Source organism: Pristis pectinata, chromosome 2, assembly GCF_009764475.1.
Source record: "Pristis pectinata isolate sPriPec2 chromosome 2, sPriPec2.1.pri, whole genome shotgun sequence".
NCBI classification, from domain to species: domain Eukaryota; kingdom Metazoa; phylum Chordata; class Chondrichthyes; order Rhinopristiformes; family Pristidae; genus Pristis; species Pristis pectinata.
Window position 1 is genome coordinate 49,090,067 of NC_067406.1, and position 23,697 is coordinate 49,113,763.

At 38.6% G+C, this 23,697-nt stretch overlaps 1 protein-coding gene across 4 annotated transcripts in view; it reads right to left on the bottom strand.

Moving 5' to 3' along the window:
- Nucleotides 1–1,210: 1,210 nt before the first annotated feature.
- LOC127582149 (ADP-ribosylation factor-like protein 15) overlaps nt 1,211–23,697 on the bottom strand; it is a 198,075-nt gene continuing 175,588 nt past the window's right edge. For all 4 annotated transcript variants that reach the window (XM_052037226.1, XM_052037217.1, XM_052037208.1 and 1 more), the window contains one exon: nt 1,211–5,683. In XM_052037226.1, the coding sequence (XP_051893186.1) occupies nt 5,525–5,683 (159 nt within the window). In that variant the 3' untranslated portion in view covers nt 1,211–5,524. The remainder of the gene's footprint in view (nt 5,684–23,697) is intronic.

Sequence of the window (23,697 nt, forward strand, 5' to 3'; positions counted from 1 at the left end):
TTACCACACTGTAAATAAAATTTAATTTAAATTTAAATTTAAAATTTAAAAATTTAATTTAAATTTAAAAATTTAAATTAACATGTTGATTTCCATAGCCTTCTGAGGAAGGAGAGGTGTTGCCGTGCTTTCTTGACCTATAGAAGAACTGACTTTTCTGCATGGCTAATTAAGAACAATTAAAACAAAGTTAGGAAGTTGAAATTAAAAACTTATTCACATGTTAATCATCAGAGTATTTTTCATAAGACACAGTAGAGTAGACATGCTCCAGAACAAGGTGAAGTGTACATTGAAAGTATAACATGGGGAGTCAAATAGGGGTATGACATACGCAGTAAGTGGCAGGGTGCCAAGGAATGTTGATGAATAGAGGGGTCTTGGGGTTTAAGTTCATAGTTCCTTGGAAGTGGCAACGCAGATAGGCTGGTGATGAAAGCATATAACATGCTTGCCTTTATAGGTGGGGGCATAGAAAATAAAAGCTGGGACATAATGTTGCAATTTTATAAAACACTGGTTACATTGCACTTGAAGTATTGTGTGCAGTTCTGGTCGCCACACTATAGGAAGGACACAGTTTTGCGCTGGAGAGAGTGCAGAGAAGACTCAGCAGGATGTTACCTGGATTGGAGGACTTTAGTTATGGCTAGAGATTGTACAGGCAGGGATAATCTTCCCTAGAGTGCAGACAGCTCAGGGGTGACCCGAGAGAGAAATATAAAATTATATGGGGCATAGATAGGGTAGAGAGGCAGAATCTTTCTCCCCGCAATAGAGGTATCCAAAACAAGAGGGCACAAACTTTAAGGTGAAAGGAAGGAGTTTTAAATGGGAATTGAGGGGAAAGTCTATTTTTGAAAATAGAGTGGTTGATAGCTGGAACTTGCTGCCAGAGGTGGTGGTGGAATCAGGTACAATCACTGTGATCAAGAGGCATTCAAACAGGCGTAAAAGGATACAGACCTAATGCAAACAAATCAGATGAGTGCAGATGGGCTAAAAAGTCAGCATGGAAGTGGTGGGCTGAAGGGACTGTTTCTGTGCTGTGCAACTCAATTACTCTATGTTACATTTAAAGGGACAGTAAATTAGAATGATAAACAACACATTTAAAAAAAGATTTTAATAAAATTAATTTCAAAAAATGGAGAAAGAAGTAACAGACATTTTAACTGCATAACATGCAATTATCAAGCAGACCCTCAATACAATATTCCTACAGTGGCATTGGAAACTGGATATTTCACTAATGAAGATGTATAAAAGGTATAATTACAAATTATCAACAATGTCACTTTGATGAGCATTAATAATCCACTATATTTCTAATACTATCAAGTCAATACTCTGATTCAAGACTCTTTTAGTATAAGGATATTTACTTCTTTCATTCACACCTCAAAAGGCAATAGCATCAGCTATGCAAAACAAGCTGTTCAGCAGCAAAGACACAACTGGTCAAACATAATAGGTGATCCCTTTCCCATCCTCTTGGCAACTTAAAACTAATATGTTTCTTTCCCAATTCTGACAAAGGGTCCTTGACTTGAAACGTTAAACTGAAATATTCACAGAGAATGGAAAATTAAAAAATAATTGATATTAAAATTCTGAAATAAAAACAGTAAATGCTGAAAAAACTCAGCAGGTTAAGCACAATCTGTGGTCAGAGAAACAGTTGATGTTTTAGGTCTGGCACCCCCATCAGAACAGAGAGGAGCAAGTTAGTTTGGGCAGTAGAGAAGGTGGAAGAAGGAGATGGGTGGTACAAAGGGAATGTATCTGATAGTGTGAAACAGGATGACATAGTGTAGCAGCTAAGGGGGCAGCTAAAGTGGCAGGCAACCTGAAGTCCATGGTCAAAAAATCTTTCGTTTGAAACAGTGATTCACTTGCACTTCTTCCAGTCTTGTGTACTACATTGGCCTCCTCTACTTTGGAGAAACCAAATGCAGATTGGGTGGTCACTTTGCAGAGCACCTACGCTCAATCTGCAGGAGGGACCCTGTGCTCCCAGTTGCCTGCAACCTTAATTCAGCATTCCACACTTACCCCAGACTCTCCACCTGTGGCCTTCTGTACTATTAAGGTTCAGCGCAAGCCTGAGAAACAGCACCTCATTTTCCACCTGGGCACATGGCAGCCTGCAGGACTCTATATCGAATTCTCCAGCTTTAGATAACTTTCTCTCTGCGCTTGTATGAGAACTGGCCTTTTTGCCAGCTATCCTTTTTGTTTGGATAGTCTGGCCTGTTGGATATGTCCCAGTCGGCCAGACTATACAGAACATACATTAGCACCAAGTTACACAGAGAAAGCAGCTTAATCTTATCCCAACTGCCCTTAACTCCTACATTGGGTCACCTGTCTCACCCTATCAGAGAAATTGCCTTTGTTCCATCATCACCTCCCCTATCTTCTCTGCTACCTGAATTATCTTGTTCCTCTTTCCCAGCTCTGATAATGATCTGGGATTTGAAACTTTAACTGCTTCTCTTTCCACACATGCTGCTAACCTGCTGATTGCTTTGACCATTTTCTGGTTTTCTTTCTGAATTGCAGCATCTGCAGTTCTTTGATTTTTAAACATAGGCAGCTGCTAACATTCAGCACAACAGAATAGCTTTTATTTTCAAAAGACACAAAATCCACCATAGTAGCTGAGGTTGTCAGATCATCCAAAACGTTCATTACTTTTAAATGCATTTTGCCATTATTTGTTCTTGAACTATATGCTCTCAGGTGAAACATAAAATGCTGGAAATGTGTTTACAATTAACATCTGAGGAATGGTTAAAACTGAGTTATTTCAGTTTTCTTTCAAAGGGTTAGGACAGAAGCATTTACTAATTCTTCCCTTTCGTGGGCTAATTGAAGGTTTGCACCTTTCCCATTTTCATTTGAAATTGCAGCCTTACTAGCTGTAATGATCTCTACAATTGTCTTACATTATACAAGGTGGTTTCACAGAATATATGAAGATTATCCTAAATTCACAGTATGTTCAGGAGTAATAAATATTGCATTTTTTCCTTAATTATTACCCCAAACATTTTTTTTTTGGCAAAAACAAGCAGAAGCCCCATTCTAGCAGACAGGATGGACATGAAAACTATTCCCACCAATGTTGGGCTTGTGTTGCTGGTTATGCTGTACACATACTTTGGTGATTTTCTCATTTTCCTTGCTCCTTTTGTCTCAGTTTTCTGACAATGATACAACTGAAATCAGGAACACCGAGATAAGGGAGTAATTTTGTATTGCACTGCATTCTGGGATCCCTCTTGGATGCTTTAATGACCAAGATGGCAGGCAGTCAAGTTGTTTGCATGCCACTGTTAATTCACACTCTAAGTGGTTGTTATGATGTGCGAAAGAGCGCAAAGCTTGGATAGATCTTGGACTATTTTTTCCCCCCATTAAACTCTAACCTCAGAAATTAGTGTGATAACATCCAAGGCAAGGATCTGCTTTTAAGTATTGCCTTAAGTAGCACATTCAGACAAACAGGAGGCTTGCCTCTATGATGTGTTTTGTTCCATTATGTTTTATTCTGCAAACATTTATGAAAATTGTAAAGTACTTTTGGTTAAATAAAAGCCTAGTAGTCAATGGACAACAAAGCACAAAAGTATTTCAATATCAAGCAACTCTTTTCCCACTTACATAACTGCTAATCCATGAAAATCACCTCACATATAAAGAAACATTGTAATGGAAGCACTAATGATTCATGTTGCACATTTACTACTGATTTGGCAAGTTAAACACAGAGTCCATTTCTCAGAGATTAACTGAAACAAGCCAATTCTATTCAGCAGTAACTTTTATTGTTATTGATGAACAGTGGATATTGGAGAATAACCTCCCATTTGTTTGGCTATACTTTTTAGTTACTGGCTAAATATAGTAGCTGTATTTTTGGTACAAAGATAGATTATGTGCTAGTTGAACCAGCAATACATATTGTCAATAATAAAGGTAAAAAGTTTTAGTAATATGAATGATTTCACTCATTAAAAAAAACAGCTGCAGTGTACTGGTGTATAAAAAAAACAAAGTTTCTATAAATACAATGAATTACAGAAAGCCTACTATAAAATAGGAACATACATACCACAGATAAATTGACCAGCTTTACAATATGCTCAGCAAGATATATGTGACATATAAACACTGGAAAGGAGACATGAAAATTCAAATTCCAGCAGAAGAATCTAAGAACACCATCTGAAATTCTTAAACTACAAGCAAAAAGAGAATGTGAATGGTTGGACAGAGGATGGTGGTAGTAGACGGGGAGGGAATCATGCCGACAGTTGGAAGGCATTAGGCGTCAGACAGAGGCTTGTCAGGAACAGCTGCTGGTGAGTATTGATTGATTGTGTTTTCATTCAGCTTACTGATGAGTTGCAGACAGTCTCAGGTTTGAGAAGTGCAAGGCTGGTGCACACATACATTAAACACACACACACACACACACACACACACACACACACACAGGGTCATTTGACAGATGGCTCAAGCAACATCTACCACAGTGTCTTCAATACTCAAATGTTTTTAAGCTGAATTCTTGGAAGATTATATTAAGTAATTTTGAAATTAAGACAAAATTGCAACTGTTGGTTTTTTAGCTAAAATGTTGGATTTTATATTCCTCATGATATCACAAAACAAATATATTTGATCCTTAGTAAACAAACAAAAGATTTGAAATCAAATTTTTTGTCAAAAATATCCCTAGTTCAATTCAATTGCCTGGTAATCTGTCAATGGATTTGCCTAACAATGCTTTGTTATCAAAACCTGTTCTTTCTCAAGAGCAGTGCAGAATGTACACAGCAATGTAAAAAATATTTCTACAAATCACATTAGTTTGTTTCCCCCTTTTATACAGAATTTCTGAACCTGCCTGGCACCATTTCAAAGACCTGATAGTAGTTAACATCTCATAGCATATATACTAATCAATAAAGATGAACAGAATTTTAAAATGCCAAGACATTCCATTCTTTCCAGAAGAATTACAAATGCACATTCACAATGCATACTGTTCAGCCATTTCACATTGTGTGTATGCTAACAATATACAAACATAATTAGAAGCAAAGTGCTATATTCACCCATCAATGCAGACCAATTCTAACAGTGCTTAGTTCTTCAGAACTCTTACCACTGATCATGTTCAAATTTCCAATCACTAAAGTAGTACAAATGATCACATACCAAAATATCATGCACTACAGTAAAATGGTAGTAGTAGAAAATAAGATGAAGTAAACAAGTCCAGTACTGTTGGAGATTCATTCTTAAATTAATTTTGTATTTCAGTTCATTTGGGATAGTTTAGTTCTGTTTAAAAATTGATTTAACAATGATGATATGCAGGAAGTGGATCATATAAAACGTTTAAAATGAACATACAATAAAGTTATTGTATTATAAAGTTTACAGTACAGTGTGTAAGATTCAGAGAAAGGTTCCATTCCAATTTTTCAAATGGCTATCAGTGCATATTTCATAATCTTCCTGGAGTGTGCTCTTGATCAATCTCTTCAAGCAAGTTAATAAACTGATTGAAACCTTCTTTTACAGCATCCATGTTTTCTACAGAGCAAGGCTGAAGGATCCATCGTTGCCCTCTTGCAAGTGGTTCCAGTTCAAAGTATTTCTTAATCTGAAAACAAACAACACATTTTAGGAAAAAATTATAATTGTCCAGAAGCTAAACTGAAATTGAATAGTTTTACAATTACACAGAATAGTATGAGATTAAATTTCTCTTCTTAGGCAGTCTCTTGGAATGAGGGAGAGAGTAAAAATGGTAACATGCACAGGTATGGATTTTGCTGCAGATTCCATGGTAAATCTTGGTTGGTTCATTCGTTGTTCTGTATTTGTTATTTACTGTACAAAGTGATATACCAGAGAAATGTTCAGGGCAAGAATAATTTAGAAGACTTTCAATTTTACAACTGGTCTTCTGATGTTATTATCATAATACAAATGTTATTATTCACAGTTCCTGCATCTTGTTTAACTGATAAAACTAGAAACATCAAGGCCTACAATTCACAGCTGTGAATTCTGTGCTATGATGATCACTTTGCAAAGTTAGTCTTCAGAATGGAGCACAACTTTAGGAGCCTTACTGACTTCTAAGTAAAGCTCAGTTGCAGCTGATTTGTAAAGTTCAGATTTTAGAATTTCTGATTAAAACATTCAAATGTGCCCATTAACTGGAGTGTTTAAGCAAATTTAAGAAAACTTCAGTGCACCTGAGTGTTTTAAGCATTAGAAATGTCAGGTTAAACAGTTAACACATCATGAAGTGCTTTGAGAGGCTGGTCATGGCACGCCTTAATTTCAGCCTCCCAGACAACCTCAACCCACTGGAATTCACCTACCGCCGAAAGAGGTCTATGGCGGATGTCATCTCTCTGGCCCTACACTCATCTCTGGAGCATCTGGACAGTAAAGACACCCATGTTAGGCTGTTGTTTATTTTCTACAGCTCCACCTTCAATACTATAATTCCATACAAACTCATCACCAAACTCTGAGACCTGGGACTCAACACCTCTCTTTGTAACTGGCCCTTGATTTCCTGACCGACAGACCACAATCAGTAAGGATAGGCAGCAACACCTCCGACACAATTATTCTCAACACTGGTGCCCCACAAGGCTTGGTCCTCAGCCCCCAACTCTACTCCCTATACACACATGACTGTGTGGCAAGATTCTGATCCAACTCCATCTACAAGTTTGCCACCGTCATGGGCTGTATTTTAAATAACGATGAGTCGGAGTATAGGAAGGAGATAGAGAACTTAGTGACATGGTGTTATGACAACAACCTTTCCCTCAGTGTCAGCAGAACAAAAGAGCTGGTCATTGACTTCAAGGGGGGCGGTGCACATGCTTCCGTCTACATCAATGGTGCTGAGGTCGAAAGGGTTGAGAGCATCAAGTTCCTAGGAGGCGAACATCACCAACATCCTGTCTTGGTCCAACCACGTAGATGCCACAGCCAAGAAAGCTCATCGGTGCCTCTACTTCCTCAGAAGGCTAAAGAAATATGGCATGTCCCCTTTGACACTCACTGACTTTTGTCATTGTACCATAGAAAGCATCCTATCTGGATGCATCATGGCTTGGTACGGCAACTGTTCTGCCCGTGACTGCAAGAAACTGCAGAGTTGTGGACACAGCTCAGCACATCACGGAAATTAGCCTCTCCTCCACGGACTCTGTCTATACTTCTCGCTGCCTTGGTAAAGCAGCCAGCATAATCAAAGACCCCACCCATCCTGGACATTCTCTCTTCTCCCATTGGACAGATACAAAAGCCTGAAAGCACATACCACCAGGCTCAAGTACAGCTTCTATCCCGCTGTTATAAGACTATTGAATGGTCCCCTAATACAATAAGATGCACTTTTGACCTCACAATCTACCTTGTTATGATCTTGCACCTTATTGTCTACCTGCACTGCACTTTCTCTGTAGCTGTGACACTTTATCCTGCATTCTGTATTGTTTTACCTTGTACTACCTCAATGCACTGTGTCATATTTGATCTGTATGAACAGAATGCACGACAAGTTTTTCAATGTACCTCGGTACAAGTGACAGTGATAAACCAATTCCAATAACATGGTTTATTTAAGTTTTGCTCAGTAGCCCATGTTAATTTGGCTGGTTTAAATTTATTGCTCTGTGTGTGTGTGTGTGTGTGTGTGTGTGTGTGTGTGTGTGTGTGTGTGTGTGTGTGTGTGTGTGTGTGTGTGAGAGAGAGTGTGTGTGTGTGTGAGAGAGAGTGTGTGTGTGTGAGAGAGAGTGTGTGTGTGTGAGAGAGTGTGTGTGTGTGAGTGAGAGTGTGTGTGTGTGTGAGTGTGTGTGTGAGAGAGAGATATGTTATAAATACATAAATATGCCACTGTTTCAATTGAAAGCCATCAATAAAAAAGTTTTCATTATTTGTGTATTCCACGAGGCCTCATGCTCCTTGAAGGTAATTTGTCTTCTTCCCCACGTCTAACAATAACCTCTCTTAAACCAACTACTTCGGAGTGACAAGAATGTATCAATGAGAGTTTCCCCTTTCCCATCCAATATGGATGGGTCCAGTTAACGCCATCACACAGTGATAAGATAGTTTCACACCTTTCTTAAAAATATATAGATACAAAACAAGACTTCTCTCGGGTTTTCAGTTTTCACACCTTAATGTTCTTGAGATTGTAGCTCCAACAAAATCTGCTTTTTTGTACAATCTTGACAAGGTAGCCATTTTTTAAAAAAATATCCACTGGTTGTTACCAGAGTAGCACCATGAGACTTACAAAACTGACCCTCCATTCTCTAACTCCATGGTTCTTACAACCATTCTCTAATTCCATGATTGATTAATTGATAGATTTTGATTCATGTGATGCAAATACGTAGCTCTAATCTTAAAGTATCTTTAACGAAGATGTCAGACGTCAGACTGAAAACACTCATACTAGATAAGTAGAGTGTTTCTTTTCTCACTAGAAATGTTGACCCATTTTAAACTAATGAGATGCAAGTGTATATCATTCTTCTGCTAGCATCACATGCATTAGATGTTACTTTAATTCTAATCTTAAATCATAGAATCACAGAAAGAGGCCCCTTAGCTTATGCTATTTGTGCCGACCACTTTTATATCCATCCAAGTGTCCTGCTTCCTTGCTCTTTCCCCAATGCCTTTTAAAAACTTGCCCATCAAATATTTGTTCAATTTTCTTTTGAATGTTACTAAATCTCTTCACACCACCTTTGCAGGCATTCCACCCAAATTATGACCATCCACTGTGTAAAATGGTTTCCTCATATGGTGCTGGTTCTCTTGTCAATCATATCAAGTCTGTATCCTCTATTCCCAAACCCTTCTGCTGTTGGTAACAGTTTTTCTTTACTTACACTCAATCCATTCCTAATTTTGATCATACTTAATCACTTTTTATTCTTCCCTGCTCCAAAGATAACAATGAGGTTATCAAGTTGCTCTCTGCAAGTGGTGTCCTTCACCCAGGTACCATTATAATATGACATTTAAATAATTGAGCTGATAAACAGCAAAACATATCAACTGACAAACAGAAATTAACGTTGTGGTTGCTGCAACAAACTCGTGCAACACGTGTTTTGTGTTATCTGCATATTTTGTTTCTAATTGAAAAATCAGAAAGGTCAGTCCGCCATCTGGGAAGTATACATGGAAAATAAACAGCTGGCAGTGGGTTACAAATCTGTAACATACTTGAGGGATTTGGATGACGTCAAACAGTTTACACAGTAATCCGAACCCAAGAGTGTAGTACAAGCCTTGATACACTCCCAGTCATCACTTAAAACATATTCAACTTACTTTTTATTTGTTCAGACCATTTCTATTGGAGGTTTACCATTGAAGTTTGACTTTACTGTTAGCATTGCTAACTGCAAAGCTTTTAATCTAACTTTTAGGTGATTGAACAGGAAACACATTAAGATTACAGTAGGCAACTGACATAAACTATGGCTTTTACCAGAGCCGATGTAGCAGAATTTACAAATGTAGCAGAAGAGATCAAGGTTTCCCCCAAATTACTTTGCACCATTTTATTTTGGACTACATTTTGGTGAGCAAGCTTGTAATGAAGTATGCTCTTCCTCCTTAAGACCAACTTCAAAATACTTACAAAACACAAATACACAAAAAATGCTTGAAATTTTGAGATGGCTGATATGTAGGTGACTACCTCCAATGAGAAAGTCACCCAGCAACTAATTTGTGGTTTTATTACATTAGCACATTAATAAAATAGGTGTGAAAGTATGGCATTACTAAATGCTGCATTCCAATGTGACAACTAGTTATTTTTGTGTTGGAGCATGTACAGAGTAAAACTAGATTTAAAAAAATCCTGTAATCTCCCTCAGATGATCTTAACACAAGACATCTGAGACCACATACTCAATGCTCCAAATTTCCTTTCTGGGTTGCCACCATGTTCTGCTGGACAAATCTTGCATGCATTAAAGGTCATAGGTGAGGTGCCAGACAAAGTGCAGCCCAAAATGACCACCTCGATGGCAAAGCAACTGCTGGGATGGCAAGTAAGACCTGTAGTGGAAAAGGAGTCCTCAGTCATCTTGGGACTTTTTCGGCTCTGGATACAGATGCCTATTTTGCCAAGTATTGTGTGGCTGTTGGTGTGCAATGGATTCCCCACATTAAATTACAGGAAGACCCCTATGCACACTTGCCCATTACAACCTTGGACAGTGGGGACATACAAACTGAAATCTTTCTGTAATTGGCAAAATTACATATCATTCAGTCACAAGCAGAGCTCTTTCCAAAGGCTCAAAACCAAGGTTCAAAGGAGGATCCGAGCAAACAAAAATAAATGATGGGTGGACAAATCACAAGAAATCCAAATGGAAGAAACAATTCCAAAAATTTCTAAATCTAGAATTGACTATGACCAACACCACTGTCTCTACTCCTTAGCACCCAGTCTGAGAAACTCTTGCCAATCCACCAATATTTGAAAAGGTATTGAAGAGGTCTGAATATCCGTTAAACAAATGATGAACAATCAAACATCAGCTCCTGATGATGTATCTGTTGAAATACTGAAAACAGGACAAGAATTACTGATGGAAATATTTATTTGCTGCTCCCCAAAATTTGGTGGATTGAGGAAATTTCCATGGACTTATGTAATGTTAACTGCATCACCATTTTTAAAAAGGGAAGACAATACCAAAGCATTACCCTCCTCTCCATTGCTGGGAAGATTCTTACTAAATCATCAGCTCCCTCTTGTAGAGGTGGTATCCCAGAGTTTCAATGCATCTTCAAACAATCACAAGGCACCCTTGACAACTTTTTCGCAGCCAGGTAGAGCCAGGTTAAGGTTCAAAAACAACATTCAGAGCTGTACATAGCCTTTATTAATCAAAGCCTTCGTCTCTTGTCAATCATGAGATTCTGTAGGAAAATCAGGTTAAAGTTCAGATGCCTGAACAAGTTTACCACTTCATAAGACTTCCCCATAATCAGATGACTGCTTCCATCCTATACACTGGATCTATCTCTGAGCCCCTTGCTATCCATATTGGCATAATAAGGAACTGTGCACTTGTCCCACTCTCTTTCAAGCAACTTTGAAAATGATAATTCAGAACAATGCACCCGACTCGATGTAGTCAATCTCTTCAACTTTTCATCTCTGCTAGAATGAAAGTTAATATCAGGAATAAAGAATTGAATTCTAGTACTCAGATGATTGTGTTGTAGGTTCACATTCAAAGCAGAGCCCACAATCAGTCCTTAACCACTTCTCTGAAGTTTACAACGGCCTAGGGCTAACTCTGAATATTGGAAAAACACTGTGTGCATTAATCTACTCCAGATCAGTAACAGATCCAGCAAGGTAGTTCTAGACTGACAGTGAAGAAATGCAAGAGTAGAACACTTTGACTACCTTGCCTACCCGTGGAAAATGGCAAAGAAAGGTGTCGAGACTCAAGTACAAATCAGTTGTGCTAGCTAGCCTTACTTTTGGCAGACCGACTAGCAGGGTGTAAAATAAAACACAACAGAATACCAGACTTGGTCTACAAAGCCATGGTAATCCCCGTCTTTTCTATAGCTACAGGGACTTGGCTGACCTGCAGAAAACACCGGAAAATCCTGTAATGCCAGCATGAGCATTTTATTCTGATGATCCTCCGCATAAACTGGGAGAAGTGCCACACTAAAGTTAATGACCTCAAAGAGGGTAACACCTTCAGTTTTGAGGTGCTGATTATTCAGCATCAACTGAAGTGGAGCAGGCACTGTGTGCATATATACCAAAACAATTACTTACACCGAGTCTACCAATGGAGAATGGAAAAGTGGAGGCCAAATGGAAATGTTTTAAAGGTGTCCTCAAAATGAATGTGAAGAGAACTTGCATCAACATCACACACTGGGACACAGTACCCTAGAACAAGACTACCTGGAGAAGTTTTGTCAGTGATGGAGTTGACCCCCTTTGAGAAAATTAGTCTCACCCTAGTTGCAAATAATTACAAGTACAGACAACTGCTTCATGGCAATGCAGCCTAACAGTGCTTTCAAAGCACTACCTGAAATACCTGCCAAAATACATTTGGTTCTAAGATCATACTCCTCAGTCACCCACAAACCAAAAAAAGCTTCTGAAACAGTTCTCTGAGGGATCACTTATGATTCCTTCCAAGTATGTAATCCTATTCCATATTGAGGAGGTCCAATTCGCTTATTTGTCCACAGTAAACAATGTACATCTGCAGGGGAGATGAAATTATTCCATCTGCAAATGATCTCCACTAAGGTCCATCTGAAAGGTAGCTTGTAAGATCCAATAAAACATTCGAGGCTAGCAATGTCCCAAATCCAAAGCACATCATAAATTGTGAATAATCTATTTGTGGAAAAAAATGTTGAGTAGTAGACCCATTCTGAACAAAGTTTAAACATGCCTTTCACAGATTACAACACATCTTTCTTTGGTTATCTTCGAAACACAAAGTTCCATTCAGCACACGCTATACCTTAGTGCCTGGAGGCTGTGGCAAGGGAATGTGCAATTTGGCCATTGTGTATGAAATAATATCATATACTTCACTCAAGTTGACCAGGAACACTCAACTGAAAAGGCACAATATCGTATGGTTATTACCCTTCTGTTTCACTGCAACCTTGCAAACTGTAACCAACCACACCCAACTTACTCAATGGTTCCAAAATTCACCAACTTGTCTATTAACCAGGCAGTAATGCTGCAAATTCTGCAAAGCAGTATAGCAGAATTAAAATGATCAATTTTCATAGGATATTCACTGAAGACAAGATAGATAGACATCTCTTTATTAGTCACATGTACATAGAAACACACAATGAAATACATCTTTTGTGTAGAGTGTTCCGGGAGCAGCCCGCAAGTCTTGCCACGCTTCTGGTGGCAACATAGCATGCCCACAACTTCCTAACCCATACGTCTTTGGAATGTGGGAGGAAACCGGAGCACCTAGAGGAAACCCACGCAGACACGGGGAGAACGTACAAACTCCTTACAGACAGTGGCTAGAATTGAACCCGGGTTGCTAGCGCTGTAATAGCATTACGCTAACTGCTACACTACAGTGCCTTGCAGGATTGAGGCAGAACTACTGTGCAAGGCTGAAAATGTTGAAGGTCTCACTGATGGTGGTTGTGGGATCAACAATATTCCTACTAATTTTATAACTGGTTAAATACCACTGCTGAAACAATAATCTGAATACTGTATTTCATTATTCCTCAGTCACATTACCATTACCACAAAATGACTTTACAACTTTTAAACAAGAAAACAATCCTGCCTTAACAGAAACATTATTCACGGTAACACAATAGTATAAACATATCTATTCAGCTGTTTGTACAAACATAACCCAGTTAATCATGAGATATAATTACTGACCTTTAGCAATTCTGTAAACTGCTTATCAACCCACAACTTTAATTTTTAAGTACCCATCCTCACGCTTTCTTTCTGATTTGACCAATGCTTGGTTCCTTTTTGAGGAAGCCACCATTTTTCAGAAGACAGTTCAACTGTGAGGAATATCATTGATGAGACTTACCTTGTTCGCATTTGGCAAACAAACACTTTCAAAAGAGAAACCAATATATATTAAAAAATGGGAGACGAGGCTAATTATTCCTTCTTTGATCCTCAGGTGCCTAGAAGTAGTACAACACCCCTTGCACTAAGGTGGTGAGGATCAGTTAACTTAGTACAGGCCAGAGACTGAACCCAAAACTCCTGGTATAACTCTGCTACTTAATACCTTATATAGATCAGCCTTCAGGGAGGTACAACTGGTTAAAACTTTCAAACTGAATAAGAACCTGTCAACTCCCTGTAAAAACAATTTAAACACGAGGTTCTGAGGCAGTTCAACTGACCATCTGGGAACTTTTTAAAATTTTCTTGCACCAACTGCAGTAATACTAATGATGACCTCGCAATGTTTGACAGAACTTGATCTTGTGACCATTTTCAAGTTATACTACACCATCTGTGTTGAGGCAAAGCAGAAACTCTCCTGAAATATCTTGCCAAGTTGTTTGGTGACAACTTTATTTTTCACTTTGATCTGCTATTATGTTCCTATCTTTTTTGTTTAAGACTTTGCTTATAACAAGATTAACTTGCCTTCAAGATTTAATTGTTAATAGAAGTTAATAATACCAGCAACATCGCTGTGCCTGATTTTAAAAGTGGTTCACAATTCCAGAGCACTGCAGTAATATCATGTTGGACACCTTCAGGAAACCAAAACTGCAATGACCCAAGGGATTACTACTTTCAATATGAAACCTGGGTTTCACTTTACAGTCTGAAATGTGTTACGGATGTCTTTGGAATGCCTCAAGGCTGCAGTATAAAATGTTCCATATACGTTTAGTTCATACAATGGCAAATAAATTACTATTATTTAAAAGATCAACCGACTTTCACCGATGCTCCAGGCATATTTTCATTCCACGTTTTACAGATAAGAGAATAACTGTCCTCAAACTTCAGAACTATATACTTTTCATCCTTGTAATTTGCATTTCCAGTTCTTGCCTTATGCATCACAGATCTCACACAATTTGCTTTTCACTGTCAATTTGCTTTTCTAGCTTTTTCCCATATTGACAAATTTTAGTTTCACACCAACTGCAAATTCACCTTTATATTTTAACATTATGCACTGTTTTCTTTCAATCACAAGAATTTACTCAAAAGCTGTCCTCAAAATTGCTGCACTTATTAAACGGTCGAGAAAACTATGGGTCGACTGTTCTTGAACAAATGTATTTTTATTAAGATGCGTGAAGATGCAGTAATCACAAGTTATAAACAAATTCAAGTTAGAGCAAAAGACAATATAGCAGGGCACTTAGGAAAATTCAAAGTAATCAGGCAGTCAACAGGAAATGGATCTTTCTTGGGTTGGCAAGGTGCAACAAGTAGTGTGCCACAGGGATTGATGTTACTCCTACTTTGTATATAAATCAGCTGAGTTTTCCATACCTACCAACTTTTTGCCAAGTCCACCGCCCATTTCAAAGCCTTTTATTTTATATGTTTAGTTTCTAAAATGCACCAGCACGTGAAGAACAACATGACATGCTGTGGTGATGTCACCTTTTGAAATTCTTACCATATACAAAATTATAATACTAAGCAAACTTATTTGGTGTACCCAAATTATTCCTTTTCTTTCCATATAAAGTGGTACATTTACAGTGACAAATGATTTTTGACATAGGAATGAACATTTACATGCACTGTGTGGCAACTCACTCAGAAAATTATATTTAATGTGTATTTTATAAAGTCCACTGGGTTGGCTATTGAAATGCTTCAGTGCAATGATGAACATTTTATGCACAAAACTGTCAACTGGCTGTACAGATTTACTGTGTGCAATAAAGGTAAGTGTTGCATACTGATCCTTATGTTAAACGACATGGAATCTATCAACTTTGCTTGTGGTTTGTAAAACAGATCAGCTATATGTAACTGCATGGAAGTGCAAAATATTTTTTTTAAAAAGCTTTGTGGTATTAAAGGACAGCTCCAGGATAAAGCTCTACAGATTGCTATTCTTGAGTTTTCATCTTATTTTTGTTTGTTTTAGTTCTTCACATCTGCTCAGATTGCACAATCACTAACTGAGAGAGTAAAGCTTGGCAAACTATTCTCAAGGCCTCCAGCAATGTCAAAAGTGAGATGGCTTACAACTTAAGCAGTCTACATTTCCAAGGCTTGCTGTGGAAATGTTATACGCTCACTTTTGCCCTCAGTTCCAAACACCATTCTCCTCATCCACCCAGCTGTTCAAAGTTTTCTATAACAGTGGAGTGGCCGAGAGCAATGTGTAGACAAAAACATATCTGTCTTGACATTCAGTCACACAGCAACATCTATTTCACTGCAACATTTAACAAAATTGGTTTCCCCAATGTGTGGAACATGATAATGACGGTTTCCTAGTTAAATCATGTCACAACAGAAACCTGATTGGGCTCTTACTGTTGTGCTTGCCCGATTAGCTAGCTTTAGAGGCAGACAATGTTGCAATTCCCAGCACAAAACTGCACTGAAATTTAAAAGAAACACAGATGCTGGAAATCTGAAATAAAAGAAAAAACAAGAAACATTCAGGTCAGGCAGCAATTATGGAGAGAGAAACTGAGTTAACATTTCAGGTTGAAGAACATTCTCAAATTTTCTGCCTCCCCGAACCAGCTATGTCCCAACCCGGCATTGCGAGACCCCCGTCAAGTTACTTGCATACAGTCTTCTGGGCCTTCACCCCAAGCTCATGACCATTGCTCAAATTCCCAAGCACCTCTGACTTTCCATGCGATGGTCTGCAAGCAAACTCGTCAGTGGCACACTGGACAGGAACCAATTAAGGCATTTTAGGAGGTGGTGATGAATGTCTGGTTCACCATCCAAGTTGTAGAAATGCAGAAGGGAAGGCTGTCCTACTGAGGTTATTTAACCTGTCTTGAGTAGTCCAAATTTTATTTTTTCTTCCAAGGAGGAAGCAGCTGCTTAACTACAAATCACTGCAGCCAATTATTCTGGAGTGTTACTTTAATTCCAGTGGACATCGTAACAGTGTTCAGAAAAATAACATAATTAAATCAAAAATAATTAAAGAGAAAATACTGGATTACAGAGTAAACCACGTTTTCAAACAGGTTGTGTGTCTGGACTCAAAGAACTAACTCTTGCTCTTTTAAATGTCAAGACTGAATTTACAACTTTGAATTCGCACAGAAAGAAAAAAAGGAAATGGGAACTGTCAGCTTATGTAAAGACAGACCAGACTTTCATCTATTGTTTTTTTTGCCGCAAGGGACAGTCCAATTTAATGTGGCTGTCTGTTAAAAATGTACTTGACCAAAAGAACCATTGTAAATACTGAATTCTTCCTCAGGGCAAGCATTAGGTTAGTACACATAACGGACCAGACTACAAGGCAATTATTCAATATATCCATTAGAAATCAGATTTTCTTTTTATTTAATCAAATTGAACCATAAGGGGAGTGTAAGTTAGAAAATTTGTATTCCCATTTATCAAGAAATTTAGAGGCAGACGTTCTTGTCTGCAACAGTTGAACCACATTAAATCAAAATGACTGCAGCCATTAAGCTGAATATTGCTCAATCTTGGCGTGAAGGGTTTAGACTTTAAACCAACAGTTTTTTTTGTAATTATTTGAAATCTTATTAACCAACAACAAATATATGGGATTTATATCCATATAAACCATCCATTTTCTGACCATTTTATGGAGTAATTGAAAATACAAGTTTATATCCGTTACTTCATTAATTGTGTGCCATTCTCCTCTCCAATTATATTTTTGTTGCAAACTTGTGGATGAATTTACAATCACACATATGCTCGTCAATCCAGTATTTCAACTTAAGAGCCAGGATCAACAAAAATGGTGTACTACACAGCACTTATGATTATGCCTTGCAAATGGTGATTTTTCCACTAGAAGCCTGTGTTTGTATAAAAAACAATTTTGAGTTTTTAATACGAGTCAAATTAAAAATAATTCTGAATTGAATTCTGAATGAATCCCTATTTACATTCCCAGAGATATCTTGTGCTTTCACAGTAACAGCAAGACATCTCACACTAATAAACCACTGATGATATATTGATTACTCAATATCAAGACAGGAGCTTGGTATTTTATGGCCTCTGGATCAGTCTATAGTAGGACATTACCTCACCCAACTGTTGTTAACTGCTTTCACACAAGCAGTTGATGAAAAACTTATTTCAATGTCGAGCTTGCAATCACAACAAAAAAATGAGAGTTTTCAACGTGGCACATTAATCTGCCAATGCAAACTCTCAAGCCATTAAAACAATTGCAAAAGAAAGCTTGCCTTTAGTTGTGTTCTATCTCAGCAAACATTAAACAAATTGCAACCTAGAAATATAATGTATCAAGATAGCATGCAGAGCAAAATTTGCAAACTAATATACCGAGACAAGCAATTATGTCTGAAAATGTTGTTTAAAGTCAGCACTTGCTTGTAAAATGGTCTAGCAGACACAATTCTGAAAATTAAAATGCTTACAAAGAAAAAAAGTTTCATGTAAAATAATTTCATTACTACCTTATGGTGCCTTGTCAATTACAAATCATGTAATGCACATACCTGAAAACCTGGCATTGTACTCATTTGTGCTTCCATGAGCTAAAGAGCTCTGATGGAAAAAAACAAGCACTTCAAAATATTTTGAACACAAATCTCAGTATTTAAGAATCTAACAAAGAAGATTGAAAATATATTACGTGGTGTATCGCACCTTTGAACACATTATATTCCTCATGGATCAGAAAATTTCTGAGGCAGAAGGTGGCCTTTCAGTCCATTATGTCAGTACTAGTAATCCATTCTAAGGCATTTAAGGTTAAGCATCCACCTTCTAATTGTTATTTTGGATCAGTATATAATAATGCATCTTGTTCATTTAAAAACTAAAACAATGCGACAAAGCCCTTTGTGTATGTATTAAGTAGAGCAAAAAATTACAGGTGCAGTAACATGGGAAATTCATCATTGGTGACATCAAGTTTATTCAAAAAGAAAACGAGCTGGACAAGAAATTCTGTTGAACTGCTGGAGATTTAACATGAAGTTATTCAGGGTACTAAGACAAAGATCATGGAGGAAACTATATTTCCAATTTGAGGGGAATAAAGCAGTTTGAAAAAATGGTGGCTTCTGGTATTAAATGGAAGAGAAATGATGAAAGGTCATTGATCCAAATCATTAATTTTGTTTCTCTCTTCACTTATGCAGTTCTGAACTATTGAGTATTTCCAGGATCTTCGGCTTTTAAGATTTCTATCAGCAGTTCATTAAACTTTGATAATCCAGCACACTTGGAGGCTGGATGTGCCCAAATGGCAGATTTTTCCAGGACTTTTAGATGATACTCCTATCAATATACCAACACATGTTCAATTTACCTTTTTCTTAGCAGTTTCACAGTAATATAAATAAATATTCAATAAAGCAGGTGAGTTCAAGGGGAGCGTGGGAATCAGAGCCCTGGTGAGTTTTAAGGGGAGCACAGAAGGAGGGCCCCAGTTTTTGTAGGAAGGAAGCTGGATGACCATAAATGTAGCTTTGCTGAGAGACTATTTTTTGATAATCAGTGCAGAAATGGAAGGCTACAGTTGCAATGCAAGGTCTTTGGAGTTGTTAAATCCACTGACAAACGATTTCTTGAAATGTTCAACTGCAGAGTTTGAAACTTGTAACACTGAAAACAAGAACTCTAGTGAGACAGCCATGCCTGAAATTACATTATAATCACAAATGAAAGCAGAACTTAACAATGAACAATTTGGGAGGTGAAAGTAATTCACTATTTTTTTTAGAAAGTACTAACTTAAGAAGCATAAGGCAACAAGTTAAGAATAAGGTGAATATGAGCAAATTTTCAAAGATTAACAAAAGTAGATTGAGAGTAAGAAATATAAGACAGAATCTACTGAAATCCAGAAAGCAGTTGAGCCAAAGGATTTTTCTCAATTTAGTCATGATGTTGTGTCAAACAAATATGGCAACAGCAAACTATTCATATCTGTATGGTTATGCTTGCAAGTCTACTTGGGTCAGCCCATAGCTTACTCCTCTATGGATTAAATAGTTATAAGATCAAAGGCCATATCAGACTGACATCCCATGATAAGGTATGGTGCGCTATTAAAAAGTACCATGATTCCAGTGGGTGGTCTCCCGGAAACTTATGGATTTTTTATTCAGAAATAGGACATGTTCTTGTGGTATTCCACTGAACATCTTTCCAAATCATCCAAATCATTTTGCTGTTAGGATGTTGCAATAGCTATTTGTTTCAACAAGTTACTGCAGTTATAAAAGCATAAAATGGTTTTCACATGGAAAGTTCTATATAATTGCTAGTATTACTTGAGATGGAACAGAATGTAGCAATAGAGAAAGATTCTTTACTACAATTACATTTAGCATAACAAAAGAAAATGAAACTTTTGTTTTGCATAGGTAGAATCTGAACAAGGACAATGAAGAAAGCTGGGAAAGTGACTCATACCAATTAGAAGAAACTGCTTTGGCAAGAGAAAGAATTGCTTCTGAACAGGCAGGAATGGAGCAAATAATGCTCATTTGTATAATGTTGCATTTATTGCCTTCATATAGAGATTACTGACAGAAGTGAGTTCACAAAGAGAACTTCAGACTTCAATTCATGATACACCCAAGGGCTAATATACAATAGTGCAAAAGTAGAAGAGATTTTGGGAGCAATTGTGGAGGTGGTTGTGAGGGCAGGGAAAGGGAGAGACAATTTTGCAACAGAGTGATACTCTTCCTAATTAAAATATCCACCACTTTTAGCTATTTTTTTTAAATAGCACTAATGACCTCATCACCTCCAGAGATCTTCCCTCTAGAGCCACCAACCTCATTGTTCCCCAACCCCACACTGCCTGTTTCTACCTCCTACCCAAGATTCACAAACCAGACTACCCTGGTAGATTGTTTCTGTCTACTCCTGTCCTACCGAACTTGTGTCCTCATATCTTGACTCCATCTTGTCCCCCGGTCCAGTCCCTTCCCACATACGTCTGTAACACCTCACATGCTCTCCACCACTTCAACAATTTTCAGTTCCCTGACCCCGACTACCTCATTTTCACCATGGATGCCTAGTCCCTGTAAACTTCTATCCCCATCAGGAAGGCCTTAGGCCTCTGTTTCTTTCTGGATAACAGACCCAACCAGCTCCCCTCCATCACCATCCTCCCCCGTCTGGCAGAACTGATGCTTACCCTCAACAACTTCTCTTTCAGCTCCTCCCACTTTCTCCAGACCAAAGGTATAGCCATGGTAATTCACATGGGCCCGAGTTATGCCTGTCTTTTCATCGGCTTTGTGGAGCAATCCATGTTCCAAACCGACACTGGCATCGCATCCCAACTTTTTCTCTGCTACATTGACGACTGCATCGGCGCCACTTCCTGCGCCCATGCGGAGCTCATCAATTTCATCAGCTTCACCACTAACTTCCACCCCACCCTCAAACTCACTTGGTCCATCTCTGACACCTCTCTCCCTTTTCTTGATCTCTCCATCTCCACCTCAGGAGACAGATTATCCACTGACATCTTCTACAAACCCAATGACTCCCACAGTTCCCTCAACTACACCTCTTCCACTGTGTCGCTTGCAAGGATGCAATTCCCTTTTCTCAGTTCCTCCGTCTCTGCCACATCTGTTCTTGTGATGAGACTTTCCACTCCAGGACATCTGAGATGCCCTCCTTTTTAAGGAAATGGGGTTTGCCTCCCACTACTATTGATGGAACCCTCAGCCACATCTCTTCTACTTCCCATACATCTGCCCTTGTCCCATCTTCCCACCCCCTCATGAGGTATAGCAGGGATAGAGTTCCCTTAGTCCTCATTTACTACCCCACTAGCCTACGCATCCAACATATCATTCTCAGCAACTTCTGCCATCTCCAAGGGATCCCACCACCAGGCATATCTTCCCCTCTTTCCACAGGAATCGCTCTCTCCATGACTCCCTTGTCCACTCATCCCTTCCCAACAATCCTCCTCCAGGCACTTATCCCTGCAATCGCGCTAAATGTTACACCTGCCCCTACACCTCATGCCTCACCACCATTCAGGGCCCTAAACAGTTCTACCAGGTAAAGCAGTCCTTCACATGCAAATTCATCAGTATTATTTACTGCATCCGATGCTCCCGGTGTGGTGGGCTCTATAATCGGTGAGACCTGAAACAGATTGGGGATCACTTAGTTGAACACCTTCCTCTGTCTGCCATACCAGCCAGGATCGCCCGATGGCCAGGCATTTTAACTCCACTTCCCATTCCCACACCAACATGTTTTGTTGGTTGGCCGAGTTGGGACTAGAAGCAGATTAGAGGAACAGCACCTCATATTCCGCCTTGTTAGTCTCCAACCTGACGGCATGAACATTGATTTCTCTAACTTCTGGTAACCTCTCCCCCGTCCCTTCCCTTTTTTTCTGATCACATTGGCCCCTATCACCTATGTCTCCCCTCAAGCTGCCCATCATCCACACATTCCTTCCACTGGTTCCCCTCCCCACCTCCTTCTCTTTATTCTATGGTCCAATCTCCTCTCCCATCAGATTCCATCTTCTTCAGCCCTCTGTCTCTTCCACCTATCACCTCCCAGCTTCTTACATCAGTCCCACTCTCCTCCAATGCTCACTTGCCTATTAACCTCTCACCTGGATCCAGCAATCAGCCACCAGCTCTTTCTCCACCCCTTTTCCCCACCATTTTAAACTGGCTATCTCCCTTCTTTCCAGTTGTGATGAAGGGTCTTGACCCAAAATGTTGACTGTCCATTTTACTCCATAGATGCTGCCTGACCTGCTGAGTTCCTCCAGCTCCTTTGTGTGTTGCTAATGATGGATAGGTTTCTTTTTCTGCCTGCAAGCATAAAATAATTAAAATTGACATTGGAAGAAAATTTCCTCCTTTTGAGCTCCAGGATTGTACAAAGATTTGAGTTATTAATCAGAAGAGTGCTAATAAATCAGAGCTCTAATATTTAAGCTTCCTTCTTTGAGAACAGACTGAGGGAACTTGTCAAGGAAGAAGTTTAAGATTTCAAAACATTTTCTTCTAGGGCCTGATAATGCAATGCACACAATGCATTGCATTATCAAACCAAGTTTCAACTATAATTTGACTTCTTTGAGCTTCATTTTAATCCACTAAAATTAAACAACTTTATAAATGTAGATTGGCATTCTAATCAGAATGGTTCATTAGCCTAACCTCCATATTTAAAGTACTTCATTAGTATCATAATTTTCTTCCACCAAGCCAGCTCTCCAGACAGCACCACCTTTTCTGTGACAAGATAACAATGGCATAAATCCACAAAAAGCTCTGACTGGTACAAACTGGACAGTCCTCAGATGATGACAAATGATAACAAGTGGCACAACTACCTCCGCAGAAAACTTACTAAAAATTGAAGTGTAAGAAAATGAAATTCTTAAGCTTTAAGCCCGTAGAAGGTTTGAGAATTAATTAATTGAAACAATCTGAGTGACAATTTAAAAATAAACTCCAAGGAATGTGTGAATCAGGAGGGATCATACTCCAACCTGGAGAAAGAAAACAGACAGCCAGGCTTGTAATGATACCATATGTGCCACAAGAACGCCTCATCATTTAACCCAGGAATATTTTAGAATCAGTGGCTATCTAAATGTGGTAATGATTTATATACCTCTATATACTCCTTAAGGGATTCGCTTGATACCAACTGCCTATACCTAACATATGCCTCTTTTCCTGAAGAGAGTCTAATTATTCTTCATCAGTGCAGGTTTCCTAATCCTACCAGCCTTGCCCTTCACTCCAAAAAGAACATGCCAGTTGTGAAATCTTCCTATCCGACTTTTAAAAGCCTACCACTTGCCAGACTTCCTTTTACCTGCAAACATCTCATACAAATCAACCTTTGCCATTTCTTACGTAATGGCATCAAAATGA